This window comes from Melozone crissalis, unplaced genomic scaffold, assembly GCF_028551555.1.
Source record: "Melozone crissalis strain CALT ecotype California unplaced genomic scaffold, PUWL_Pcris_2 ptg000034l_1, whole genome shotgun sequence".
Classification (NCBI taxonomy): Eukaryota; Metazoa; Chordata; class Aves; order Passeriformes; family Passerellidae; genus Melozone; species Melozone crissalis.
In genome coordinates this window covers 25,098,645-25,112,731 of record NW_026535812.1, presented here as the reverse complement: position 1 = coordinate 25,112,731, position 14,087 = coordinate 25,098,645, and the positions used below count along the sequence as shown (strand labels likewise).

Here is a 14,087-nt window from a genome sequence, read left to right as displayed (position 1 = left end):
TGCTGTGAGCCTTGGGAAGTGTTTTGTTCCCGACGTGACACAGAGAGCTTTATTTACCTCTCCTGCCGCCCACGGCACGCAGAGACAAGCTCCTGCCCGGGAGCCTGGCCCGGGGACAGCTGCTGATGCCCGAGAGCCACAGGGCTTTGGGAGCCGCAGGAGCGGAGGAACCCGGCGCTGAGAGCAGGAAAGCACCCAAGTTAATTAACGGCGTCAATTAGCACCTCCGCGGGGCCCAGCCTCGGCTCCCTGCGAGCCTGAGCCCCGTGGATGGTGACAAATGGATGTACCCGAGGTGTCAGCACCTGCTGAGCATCTTCCAGGACGTGCAGGGTAAAACAGTGAGAGCAATTTTAGACACAGGCAGCGATGGGACATGGGGAACAGTTGAACGAAAAGAGGAGAGATTGAAATTAGATGTTGGGGAGAAATTCTTTGCTCAGAGGGAGGGGAAGCTCTGGCACAGGCTGCCCAGAGAAACTGGCAGTGCCCAAGGGCAGGCTGGATGGGGCTGGGAGCACCTGGGACAGCGGGAGGTGTCCCTGCCTGGCAGGGGTGGCACTGGAGGGGATTTGATGTCCCTCCAACCCAATCCATTCTGGAACTCTGGGGTTCTGTTATTTTCCCCTGCAGGAGGCAGGGATGGAGCTGGGGTCATGCCAAGCCAGGTGTCACTGTCCCCACTCCACAGGTGACAGGTGAGGGACATCAGAGGAGCTGCAGCAGGAGAGGGAGATGGGGAGGGTCCCTGCTTCCATCAGGATTTGGTGTCTCTTGAAACAGTCTCTTTTTTCAGGGAATAAATTACATATTTTATTCATTTTCTGCACAGAAAGGAGCGGTTCTGGAGCCCTGATGGGGATGTTTCTAAGCAACGTTGTTTTCCCACCACCAGCGTCAGGAGCAGTGACTTTTTTACTTCTCTTTTTTTTCCATATTTTTGTAGCAATAAGACAAACTCTGTGCAGTTTATATCAGGAAAGCTGTGCCATGATTCCCCGGTTTGGCTGTATCCCCCACCTGTGAGGGGGCGTGTGAGGGGTCCCCTGGGGGTCACCTGCCCCCGGGTTCCTGCACTGGGATCATCAAACCCCTCGGGTTTTATTTTGGTAGAGTTTGGCTGCTGTGGGCACAAGCACAGACACAGGGCAGTGAAACCAGGCTTGGAAGGAGCCAAAAGCAGCTTTATCTGAATTCTGTGGAGCTCTCCCAAGCCTGGAGGTTCTTCTGTGGGTGTGGACTCAGAAATGTTTTAGTCATTGTGTGTGTTATTGCAGAGATTTTATTTAAAACTTCTGGTTTTGCATAGGGGGAAAAAAAGTCTTCTGTCTCATTTCTGATAGATGGATGGGTGAATAAATGGGAGATGGGGAGATGGATTAATAGATAGAAGGGTGGATGGATGGATGGATGGATGGATAGATAGATAGATAGATAGATAGATAGATAGATAGAAGGGTGGATGAATGGATAGATAAATCATTGGATGCATGGATGGATGGATGGATAGATGGATAGATAGATAGATAGATAGATAGATAGATAGATGATAGATAGATAGATAGAAGGGTGGATGAATGGATAGATAAATCAATGGATGGATGGATAGATAGATAGATAGATAGATAGATAGATAGATAGATAGAAGGGTGGATGAATGGATAGATAAATCAATGGATGGATGGATGGATGGATGGATGGATGGATACACAGATAAACAAGCAGATAGGATCGTTATCCTGATCCCTTCCAGCTGGGAATGCTGCAGGGCAAGGGAAGGTTTGGGCTGATTTGGGGGGTGTTAATTGGAGAGGCCAAACCCAAACTGTCCCTGCTCCAAACAGTGAAGGGAAGTAAATCCCCACCTGGGCATGTGCTGTGCTGTAATTGCTCTGTCCCTGAAGGACGCAGGAATGTTGTAGGTTAACGAGGTAATTAAGCAGCACAAGTGTCTCAGGCCATAAATCTCTGCCGGGGAAGGGGGTGTGTGTTGGTTGTGTGCCCGTGTGGGGTTTGTGCTGCTCCTCCAGCTCCGTGTGCCCTGCAGGAGCTGGGCTGATGCATGGTGGGTGTGGGGGGTTTCCTGAGGAGGGGAATTGGAGATGGATGGTGAGGGTGTCCCAGGGAGGGGAATTGGGACATGGATGGTGAGGGTTCCCCAAGGAGGGGAATTGGAGATGGATGGTGAAGGTTTCCCAAGGAGGGGAAATGGGATATGGGTGGTGAGGGTTCCCCAAGGAGGGGAATTGCCCTTCCCCTCTGCTGGCTGAGGGGTTTGCCTGGGGCTGGGCGGTCTTTGGGAGGATGGAGGTGGCCCTGCAAGGGACAGGGACAGCCCCTGGTGCTCTCCTGGGTCCCTCAGCCATTGCAGAGCACTCGGTGCCACTGCTGGGCTCTCACCATTCCCCTGCTCCAGCATTAATTACAGCCCCACAATTACAATTGTTTTCTGTGGCACGGGGTGCTTTGCAGGGATGTTCCACCCCTGCATTTTCTCTTTCCTTTGGCTGAAGAGCCTCTTGGCCGTGTCCCCTCTGGCAGTGCCCGTGTGCCCTGCAGGGCTCTGCTGTCCCTGTGGCCTCAGCAGTGGCTGGTCACACGGATGTCACCACGCTGGACTTTTCTCCTAAAGCCTCGATTTGTCAGCCAGAGCTGAGCCTCGTCCTCCCCCAGCCCTGCTCTGCAGTTCTCCTGCTCCCCAGGATCCTGTGCCTGCTCCCCTGGGAGCTCCCTGCTCCGGGCTCATCCCACATCTCTATGTACATATATAAATTACAATTCCTTTCGTTCTCCTTCAGCTCTGCCTGCACGCTCAGCACTTGTCCTTCCCAGGGAATAATTCAACTCCAAACTCCCATGAAAAGCGTGAGGGAAAGGCACAAGGAGGGCTGGGGATTTTCCATGTCACCCTCGCTCCTCACTGCTGCCCTGTGCTGGGGGAGGTTTGGGCTGGGCACTGCTGGTTTAAGGCAGGGTTCTGTGCAGCATCCACTTCCCAGGAGCAAGGGAGGGTGAAACCCAATCCCAGGGGATTTTTCCTTGTAATGTGGCCCTGGTTGAAGATTGGATTGTGCGTGTAACGTTGACTTTAGTTAACAGACTCTTGGAAACCTGTGATATTTCCCCTTGTCTTTTTGCTGTCAGGTTTTATCCCAGATACCTCTGTGCTGCTGCAGGATGTGTTAGTCCTCCCTTTCCCTTTGTGCCACTTTTGACTTTCTGATGTTGAACCGCATGGCTCCTGAAGCCAAAATGGTCAGCTTGGCCTTCGGTGTGCGTGTTGGACCCTGGTGCTTTCCTTGGCCTCCTCACCCAGCACTCCCAACTGGGTGCATCTCTGTAGGATTCTCCTTGGTTTTGCCCATCATCTCCTCGCAGTTAGGTGGCCGACAAGCAAAATGATGGGTTTTCCCTGAGATTTGAGGAGTTGGAGGATTTTGCAGCTCAGGGCTGGATATGGTGCCTCTGTGTCCTGCACAGGCTGGTGCCAGCCCCTGAGCTCCCTGCACTTAACAGAACAATTAATTCAGGCTTAATAATCTCTGCAGCAGAGCCAAAGTGTCTGTTCTGAGCAGCATTTCTGCCCTGTGTGAAGGGCTTGGGGTGGGTTTGGGCTGTTGTATTTCTGTGGGAGCCAGGTGTGATGGTGTTCACAGGGGTCTGAGGATGCGGGAAGAGATGAGGGTCTGACTCCATGTTTCAGAAGGCTGATTTATTATTTTATGATATATATTAAAACTATAATAAAACAATAGAAGAAAAGGTTTCATCAGAAGGCTGGCTAAGAATAGAACAAGAAAGAACGAATAACAAAGGTTTGTGGCTTGGACAGAGACTCCGAGCCAGCTGACTGTGATTGGCCATTAATTAGAAACAACCGCATGAGACCAATCCCAGATGCACCTGTTGCATTCCACAGCAGCAGATAACCATTGTTTGCATTTTGTTCCTGAGGCCTCCCAGCTTCTCAGGAGGAAAAATCCTAAGGAAAGGATTTTTCAGAAAATATCACGGCTACACAGCTGGGGCAAAACCTGGAGCTCATCCCAGGGAAAGCAAACCCCAGCAGGCAGTGGGCATGGAGTGGGTGAGGATGAGGAAGGAGCAGCAGGGCTGGCATTGTCCCGGGCAGGGGGGTGACCCAGTGGTTGTGCCATCCTGGGGATCCTGTCAGCAGGGAGGTGCCACCCTGGGCTGGGCTCACAGCTCCTCACCAGCCTTTTCCCTGCCTGGCACCTGCCTCTGCTGGGCTTGGCACAGCTCCCTGTGGGGATGCTGCCCCAGCTCCCTGCAGGGCTCCTGCCCAGCCTGCCAGGATCCCTCGGGGTGAGGAAAAGCCTAATGCAGGGAGATGCCAGCCCTGCTGGGTGCCCCGGGGCGTTTTCAGCGTGTGCCAGGCTGCAGGCTGTGTTTGCTGTGACTCAGAGCTGGCTCTGCTTGCCAGGCTGTGCTGTGGGGACCTGCTGCCAGCCCGGGCTGCTGCTGGGCAGGGAAATGGCACCCTGGGGTGCTGCTGGGCAGGGAAATGGCACCCTTGGGGTGCTGCTGGGCAGGGAAATGGCACCCTGGGGTGCTGCTGGGCAGGGGAATGGCACCCTGGGGTGCTGCTGGGCAGGGAAATGGCACCCTTGGGGTGCTGCTGGGCAGGGGAATGGCACCCTGGGCTGCTGCTGGGCAGGGAAATGGCACCCTTGGGGTGCTGCTGGGCAGGGGAATGGCACCCTGGGGTGCTGCTGGGCAGGGAAATGGCACCTTGGGTGCTGCCAGCACAGCGAGGTGTGGCTAGACCCAGCCTGTGGAGTGGGGCCCAGCTAAACCCAGCCTGCGGAGCGGTACCCTGTTAGACCCGGCCTGCAAAGGGGGCCCAGTTAAACCTGGCCTGTGGAATGGGGCTCAGTTAAACCTGGCCTGTGGAATGGGGCCCAGTTAAACGCGGCCTGCAGAGCGAGGGGCCCAGTTAAACCTGGCCTGCAGAGAGAGGGGCTCAGTTAAACCTGGCCTGTGGAATGGGGCCCAGTTAAACCCGGCCTGCAGAGCGAGGGGCTCAGTTAAACCTGGCCTGTGGAATGGGGCTCAGTTAAACCCGGCCTGCAGAGCGAGGGGCTCAGTTAAACCTGGCCTGTGGAATGAGGCTCAGTTAAACCTGGCCTGTGGAATGGGGCTCAGTTAAACCCGGCCTGCAGAGCGAGGGGCTCAGTTAAACCCAGCCTGTGGAGCAGGCCTCTCGGGGGGCTGAGGTCCCCTCGTCCTTGGCTGTCCCCTGGTCAGTGCCAGGCACCAGCACAGCACAGACAGTGCGCTCACCTGTCCCAAAGCTGTTCCCTGGAGAAGGAGGCTGGAATGGTTTGAAGCGAAGCTTAAAATACATCTTAGAGCTACAAACAGCAGAAGGACATGGGTGTCCCTTCTCTCCCCAGACTAAACCAGTGCCTGTGGCTCTGTGGGCTGAGGTGGGTGCAGCTGTCCTGCCCTGGAGGCTTTGGTGGCCTCAGGAGCTTTGTACAGCTGTGGGCACCAAGAGGGGCTGTGCCATGCTCTGCCCCAAACCCTCGCCTTGCTGCCCTTTCCCTGCCCCATCCCGCTGTGAGGCCTCTGCAGGGCCAGGCCTGGCTCAGCTGGAGCCCAGCTTTGGGCACGCAGCAGTGGGATGCTGCTTGGCTTTGGGCTCTGGCTTTAAAAGAACTCCAAGCTGAGGGGCTGAGCACCTCCAGGCCTGGCTTGTGGTGCAGGTTTGGGGTTAAGGCAAGGAAAAGGAGGCAGATCCAGACTGGGAGGTGGGAGCTGTGTGCAGGGAACCAGGGTGGCCGCAGGGCTGGGCCCAGCACAGATAAACCCCATTGTGTTCTCTGTGTGCTGGGCGGTGATGTGTGGCAGCAGAGCCATCACAAAGCACAGGGGGCACGATGGCTGTGCTAATGGAAAGCAGGAGAGGATGGATCAGAGCTGACTTTCAATCAGCTGCTTTGGCCAGGCAAGCTGATCCTCAGAGAGCAGAGGCTCCTGCTTTGTCCTCTCTAATAGCTGCTCTCTCACAGAGAGGAATTCCTTCCCAATATCCCATGGACCCCCTGGCAGTGGAAGCCATTCCCCTTCTCCAGCTCTCCTGGAGCCCCTCGAGCCCAGCAGCTCCAGGTGAGCACCCTGAGCTGGCTGGCACAGCACCCAGAGTTTCCCAGGAGGATGCTCAGCTGTGCACAGCCACAGCAGATGCTCCTGATGGGCTGGGATTTGTTCCCATCCCCATTCCCAGCCCTGCTCCCAGCACAGCACCTCGGGGAGCTGTGGGGCTGCTGCCAGTTCAGCTGCAGGCACGGAGCTGCCTCATTGTCCCCGAGCCCAGAATTAGTGCAATGCAAGCACAAAGAGCTTTTACTGCCCCGTTACTTGGAGACAGCCCATTGATTGTACTTGGCAACTGTGCAGCTTCAGGCACGTGTCTGTCTGTCTGTGTGTCTGTCTGTCTGCTCCATCTCCATCTGCACCCTCCTGCCTGCTGCAGAACGGGCGTAAATGGAGATATATGTGAGTGTTTGCTCGGTGGGTTTGTGTGGGTTTGTTTGGTTTGGGAGGCAGAGGAGAAGCAGGGCTTGAATGACAAATTCCTGCCCTGCAGGAGGAAGCAGGGCTGGGCTCGGTGAGCTCTAACGCAGCACCAGGGCTGTGCTGGGGCCAGTTCCCCCCAGCGTGACCAGTTCCCACCAGTGGGGCCTCTCTGCACACCTGGGGGTGTCTCCAGGCTGCCCCATGGGCTCAGCAATCCCCCTGCCCAGCGCCTCCCACTCCCTTTGCAGAGCGATCAGGCCCTGCAGGGATTTGGCATTTCCAGCATCAATTTCCCAAATATCCAGGTCAGGTGTGTGCTGAGCAAATGGCAGAGCTCTGGAAAGCCAAACACAGCATTTCTGCCTGGATTTGTTGGCTGAGCAGGCTCCTCAGAGCTGGGTGTTGCCCCCTGGAGCAAACCTGGTGTGTTTTACCCCAAAAGCTGCCTGGAGTGGGGAGGGAGCAGCCCTGCAGTGGTGGCACAGGGAGCTGTGGGGAAGGACAGGGCCACCACTGGGGTCTGGGCTGAGATCCCACTGCTGGGGTGGTGAATGCTATAAATGCAGGGAAACACCCCAGAGATGCACTCATGCTGTGTGTCCATCCCAATACACTTACAATATAGGGATATATAAAAGGATGTATGGAGAGGATCTATATTTGCACATAGATACTGAGAATATCTCTGTGTGTAGACATAAAAGGGTTGTGTATAAAGGGTGTGCCCATGGATACATAGATTTAAAGGGTATTTGTGGGCATTTCCATAAAAGGTTTCCCATAAAGGATATGTATATGCATAGAGATAAAGGGCATATGTGCAAAGGGGGTAATAAAATATATATATATGTGTGCAAATATATATAAAGGGTGCATGTGTAGATGTGTATTTATATTTATGTGGAGAGAGGAGCTCATGGCTGAGCTGTGCCCATAGACTTTGAACAGCAAATATCAGGTTGGTGAGAAATAGGATTAAAAACCTATAAAACCTGCAAAATAATTGGAAGCTGTGAGGGAATGAGCAGCAGCACTTGGCTCCAAAGGGTGTTTTGGGGTGGGTGGGCTGCGTTAGAAGTAATGCAGAAATCCCCATCCCATGGGTCTGGAATTCCTGCCCTCAGTGCAGCTCTGGGGCTTTGCCTTTCAACCTCCTAAGGGTTCCAGTCAGGATGGGGAGGATTTGTGCTGCTGCTGGGCAGGCTCCAGCTGTGTTTGCACTCAAATGATGGGGGGAAAAAAAGAAAAAAAGAGGAAAAAAGGAAGGAAAACTAGAAAAGGAATAAAGAAGAAAAAATAGAACACACAGACAAAAAAGAGGTCAGTGCCTGCCCTAGCTGTGCTGTGAGCCTGGGGGCTCGTGGGGCTGGAGATGCAGCTGCAGCTTTGCAAACAGACCTGCAGGTCAGGTTCCTGTGTCTCCCAGCAGCCGAAATCCCCATTCGCGGCTCTCAATTTTGGGTGCAGCAATGCATTAAGGGGTCCTGAGGGGTGGGAGCGTGGGCAGTCCTGGCCCAGGGTCTGGCATCCTGTCCCCCCTGGATGCTCCTCACGGAAATAGTGCTGTAGGAGTGAAAACCTGAAACAGCCAGGAAAGCCAGTGTGGGAAAGGGGATGGGCTGGAGCGCAGGTGAGAGCCTGGGTGTGCTGTCCAAGGGCGGGAGGTGTTTGGGTTTATTGCCAGCCCTGAGCACTCAGGGAAGAGGAGGAGCATGGCAGCACATCCACCCCTCCCCAGCTGGGTGCCCACCATGGGAGCTCTGCCCCTTTTGGATGAAAACCCAGCATTTGGGCAAAAGCTGTGGCTGGTCCCCTCCAGCTGCTGGCTCCCCCTGGGGTTATGCTGTGTGTCCCTCAAGGGCTGAACTGCAGTCTCTAATTATTTTCTTTTCCTTCCAGAAACCTTGGCAAGTCCGGGCTGAGAGTGTCGTGCCTGGGGTTGGGTGAGTACCTCCGGCCTCTGTGCCCAGCCCAGCCCTCTGGGGAGCTGTGGGAGGGTTTGTGCTGGAAAACCCTCTGGTGTGCCCTGTCCTGGGGAGGAGCAGCCTGCAGGGATCCCAGGGAGTATCCCCAGGAGCCTGAGGGCCAGGGCCAGCATGGGCTGGGGCAGAGCTGGATCCCATCCCATGGAGTGTCCCCGGGAGCCCCAAGGATCAGGGGCCTGGGCTGGGGCAAAGCTCGGTCCCATCCCATCCCATCCCATGCCATGGATCCCATCCCATCCCATTCTCTGTGTGCCCAGTTTTCCCCTGGCTCCAAAGCCCCCCATTCCACACCAAGGCTTTACCTTGTGTGCTGTTTCCTGGGGAGGGGCTCTGCTCAGCTCCTGCTGCCTTTACCCAGAGCAATGCTCTGGAGTGCAGCCCCTGGACACAGACTGAGCTGTGGGATGGACACCCAGCCCTGCAGGGAGCAGGAGGAGGAGGGTGAGCTGTGCTGTGAGCTCCTCCCGCAGTGCCAGCGGCTGAGTGTGAATTTATCAAATTGTGGCGTTTGATGGCACATTTTGGTTTGTTGCTACATAGGCAGAGCATGTGGAGGGAAATCAGGTTAAAATCAGTGTGCAGTGGTTGGAGTGGGTGCTGGCCACAGGAGGAGACCCTGCCCTGAGCCCTGGGGTTGAGAGCAGCCCCAGGGCCAGGCTCAGCCTCAGACTGAGCAGTGCCTCAGGTCTGGGGGGTTCAGCAATGCTCCATCAGCACCACAATAGCAGGGCTTAATCAGTTGACTAATTTAACATTTATAAAGTGACTCAATAGGATTTGCTATAAGCACAACAGGCGCTTAATTATGAATCTAAGCTAATTACTAATCTAAGATGGCAAGGTTCATTCTACACTTACTCAGAGTATTTAAATCAATTGATGTACCCACAGATCCAAGGAGTCTGCAGCAGGCTTTAAACCTGTGAAACACTTGAGGGAAACACTGCTGTCTGTAGACTCACAACCTATGGCATTGCTTGGCTTTAGTCATCAGGAAATTTCCATCCTGGGTGCAATTTGGCTTGCTACTTACTGGAATTTTCTTTGAGGAGTCCAGTTATAATAACAATATTATTATTTAACAATTGTGTTGTTGTTATTATTATTAGGTCAGAGCAACCTGGTCTACTGGGCAGTGTCCCTGCCCAGCAGAGGGGTGGAATGGGATGAGCTTTAAGGTTCTTAAAAACTTAAAAAAAAACCAAACCCCATTCCATGATTCTGTGATTATTCTGCTCGGGCTGTTCAGACAGAAAAATAAGGCTTTGGGGCTGTTTGTTGGAAACCAGGAGCTTGGTGAGCACAATTCGGGATAAATTCCAGGGGTCACCTGCCCGGGTGAGCATTGCCAGGGTGAGGGGTGCTGCTGCCTTGGGGGCTCTGCCTGATCATCCCTGCCAGGGACCCTCCCAGGGCAGCTCTCAGCCCTTTGGGATCTGGGTTCAAACTGGAGGGAAGTGTCAAAGTCACCCTGTAGCACCAGTGGGAGAAGCAGGGCCCGTTCTGCCAAGAGCTCTTCTGGTTAAAATAGCCCCAGCCTTGGGAAGGACTCGTTTGCTCTGTGCAGAGGCTTTATTTATCAGTTTCATTTATCAGCCTCACAGCTTCCCCAAGTGCTGCTGCTGTGGTGGAGGAGAAAGCCACGGGAAGGAAGCAGCAGCAGGAAAAGAAAAAAAAAAGAAAAGAAAAAAACCAATTTTGCAGAGCTTTTCTTTGATTTCAAGTGGAACTGCAGCAGCATCTAAATATACTGAGCCTTTGTGAGTGCAGCTGTGCAGGGGCTGGGGGCTCCCTCCTCTCCAGCACAGGGAGCCCTGAGCCCTGTGTGCAGGGAGAGAAGGGGAGCTGGGAGCCTGAACCCCAGAATGCAGAAATGCACGTTCCCTGGGGTGGGCAGGTGTTCCTCCTGCTGCACAGCACCTTTTCTTTTGGGTGCTTGGGTTGGGTTGGAGGGACCTTAAAGCTCACCCTGGTCTCTCCCTGCCACGGCAGGGACACCTCCCACTGTCCCAGGTGCTCCAGCCTGGCCTTGGGCACTGCCAGGGATGCAGGGGCAGCCCCAGCTGTGCCAGGGCCTGCCCACCCTCCCAGGGAAGGATTTCACCCCAATATCCCATCCAAATCTCTCTTTCAGTTAAAACCCTCCCCCTTGTCCCTCTGCACATCCCCCAGGTGTCTGCTCCCAGCTCTGCTTTATCTGACTTTCCTAAATGCCTTCTCTCTTGCAGCTCCCCAAAAGATAAATGTGTTTCCCTGTGTTCTCTGCAGCATGAAAATCTAATTTAGGGCTCACTGAAGTTTCCGAAGGCTCAGCAGTCTTCCTCAAAAGCCTTGCAAAATCTCAGCGAGGTGGGAGAGTGCTTCATCCTGCGGGAGGAGAAGGGGAAGGGGGGCAGAGATCCGAGGTGGGCAGGGCGGGCAGCAGGGACCCTCTGGTGGCACCCTGCTCCTCCTGGCTCGGGGAACGAGCTGCTCTGCTGGCAGGGCTGTGACCTGTTCTCAGGGGTCTGAGGGGAGAGACGAGGATCTCACTCCATGTTTCACAAGGCTGATTTATTATTTTATGATATATGTTACATTAAAACTATACTAAAAGAATAGAAGAAAAGGTTTCATCAGAAGGCTGGCTAAGAATAGAAAAAAAAAGAATGATAACAAAAGCTCGTGGCTCAGACAGAGAGTCTGAGCCAGCTGACTGTGATTGGCCATTAATTAGAAACAACCACATGAGCCCAATCCCAGATGCACCTGTTGCATTCCACAGCAGCAGATAACCATTGTTTACATGTTGTTCCTGAGGCCTCTGAGCTTCTCAGGAGGAAAAATGCTAAGGAAAGGATTTTTCAGAAAAGATCATGGCTACACAGGGCTGTCAGGGAGGGCCCTGAGCCCCTGAGAGCAGAGCCGAGCATCATTCCTGGGGCACTGAGCTCCCATGGAGCTGGGACTGCTCAGCCAGGCTGAGCTTCTCTGGGAGCATCCCAGAGCTGGGTTCTGCTCCTGCCTGGGCTCAGCTTTGCCCTCTTGCTTGGGTGAGTTTGGGCTGAGCCTTCCCCTCGTGCCTGGATCAGTTTGGGCTGAGCCTTCCCCTCCTGCCTGGATCAGTTTGTTCCAGGTGAGCCTTTCAGGGACCTGCCAGGCTGGCCCTGGGCTGCTGCCAGGCTTTGCTGGGTGCTGGATCCAAAATGTTCTTCTGATTCTAGGGAAAGGCAGATCACATTTTTCACCTGTGCAGCTCAGACCCTGCCTGTGGGCTCCTGCAGCTTTTGAGAAAACCTTGACCTGCAGAGAGGTGATGAGCAGGGAAAGGAGCAGGGCGAAGCTGCCATCCCAGTCCCCAATCCATGGACAGGAGGTGGCACCTGGCTGCAGAAATGGCATTTGGTGATCCCAGAGGGGACAGGTGCAGTTCCCAGTCCCCAGTCCATGGACAGGAGGTGGCACCTGGCTGCAGAAATGGCATTTGGTGAGCCCAGAGGGGACAGGTGCAGTTCCCAGTCCCCAGTCCATGGACAGGAGGTGGCAGCTGGCTGCAGAAATGGTGTTTGGTGAGCCCAGAGGGACAGGTGCAGTCCCCAGTCCCCAATCCATGGACAGGAGGTGGCAGCTGGCTGCAGAAATGGTGTTTGGTGAGCCCAGAGGGACAGGTGCAGTCCCCAGTCCCCAATCCATGGACAGGAGGTGGCAGCTGGCTGCAGAAATGGCATTTGGTGAGCCCAGAGGGGACAGGCAGGTGCTGCTGTGCCCTTGGTGCTGGCTCTGGGGTGAGGTTTGGCACGGGCACCATCCCTGCCAGCAGCAGCAGGGGCTGTGGGGGCTCAGCCCTGCCCCTGCACAGGTGACACAGGTGACACTGGTGCTGTGACACTGCTCAGGTGGGCTCTGCTGTGGCACCACGCCCTGCTGGGCTGCAGTGGGAGCCAGAGCTGGAATCGTGCAGGAATTCCCCTTGAGGGTGAGGAAATCCACTTATAAAACCTCTCATGGCAGAAGAGAGGAAGGTGAGGGGCGAGGGGCAGCGGTGGAAGTCTGTCTGTCCTGGGGCAGGGGATGCCTTTCCAAACCATGAGCTGGGCTGGGTGAGAGACAGTCACTTGGACAGGGGGAAGCAGCAATTTAAAAAAATACATGTCTTTCTCCAGAATATTTTTCTTCCCAAATGAGTGTGTTGGCTGAGGTTGTGAATCATCCTTGGCTGTTGTTTGAAATGCCAAATGCTCCTTCTGCTTTTTTTTGCCTTTTTCAACGTGCAGAGGGAGGGGAGCAGCCTGTGCCTGGATTGGGGTGCCCTCCCTGCTCCCTACTCCTGGAGCAGAGCCCTTCCCTCCCCAGCCACACCTGGTGCTTGCAGCTCACCCTGCTGAGCCCAAACTCACATCCCTGCCTGGTTTTGGTGATAATGATGGGGAAAAACCCCTTGGAATCCCCCCCCGTGTGCTCCTGCTGGTGCTGCTGTGCCCCGCTGGGGCTGGGGGCTCAGGCAGGGCTGCCCAGCAGCACAGATATTTATTTATTCCCTGCATTTCAGGAGCTGTTATTCTGATTTGAGCTCTCCCTGTGCCCCAGGCCCCGAGCACATTGCCACTCAGTGGGATGTGCTTTGTGTCACAAGGTGAATTTTGAGAGGATGTGCACTCTGTGGGGAGGATGAATAATCCTCTTCCCTCTCACCTGTGCACCTGTGTGCTGCTTATGCAAAAGGGAAAAAAAATCACTTTGAGATAAACAGTCTCAACCCATTTTTTTGGTACAAACACATTTTAATGTATTCCTGTAAAAATAACACCTCTGAAGCTTTAACATGGAAATCAGGCTTCATTTGGTTATTTTTTTTTATCTGCATGAAGAAGCTTAAAGATAAAATGAAAACAGGTTTCAGTTTTATCTTTGTTGTGCAGGACCAGAGCATTTAAACTCCAATAATCAGAGAAAATACCTCTCCTGAGCTCTGTAGCCAGCAAGGTGCAGCAGGGGTACTCCTGTCCCATTATTGTTGTCCTTACAGAGCTAGAGAAAATACAAAATTAACCAGAAAATGTGTTCTCTTTGCTCATTTGTTTAGTTTCCATTTCATCTCCGATCTGTGGCAAACTTGGCTTTTTCAGCTCGGGTTGCGCTGCAGGAAGTCAGGAGTTGCAGTTTGAACTCACACTTTGTGCATCTTTAAATAGCTTTATTTGCACTGAGAGAAACCTGACGTATTAAAAAATTCAGACTGGCCTTTTTCTGAGGGAAAGGAGCGAGCTGCTGCTGCCAGGGATGATGGGGGGCTGTGTTCTGAGCAGGGCTGATCAAAGCTGCCCCAGCCCTTCCACCCTGCTCGGGGTTCATGTCCCGGCACCCAGGGACCCCATCCCTCTTTGATGAGGGTCCGGGAGCAGCTTCTGCATCTTTCCAAGTGCAGGCAGGCAGGAAAGCTGCAATTCCTGTCCCTTGGCAGCATCACAGCTCAGCCCTGGCCCTGCAGTCCCTGTCCTGTCCCATCCTTGCATTACGGATGGGGTGGGAGGGGGTGCCCCAGTGCCACCCTGGGGGGCAGGGACACCTCCCTCTGCCCCA

At 54.2% G+C, this 14,087-nt stretch overlaps 1 protein-coding gene across 1 annotated transcript in view; it reads left to right on the top strand.

The window, feature by feature from the left end:
- Positions 1–14,087, top strand: part of KCNAB1 (potassium voltage-gated channel subfamily A regulatory beta subunit 1) — a 43,493-nt gene that overhangs the window by 11,250 nt on the left and 18,156 nt on the right. The window contains exon 2 of the mRNA XM_054282930.1: positions 8,443–8,486. Within this exon, the coding sequence (XP_054138905.1) occupies positions 8,443–8,486 (44 nt within the window). The remainder of the gene's footprint in view (positions 1–8,442; positions 8,487–14,087) is intronic.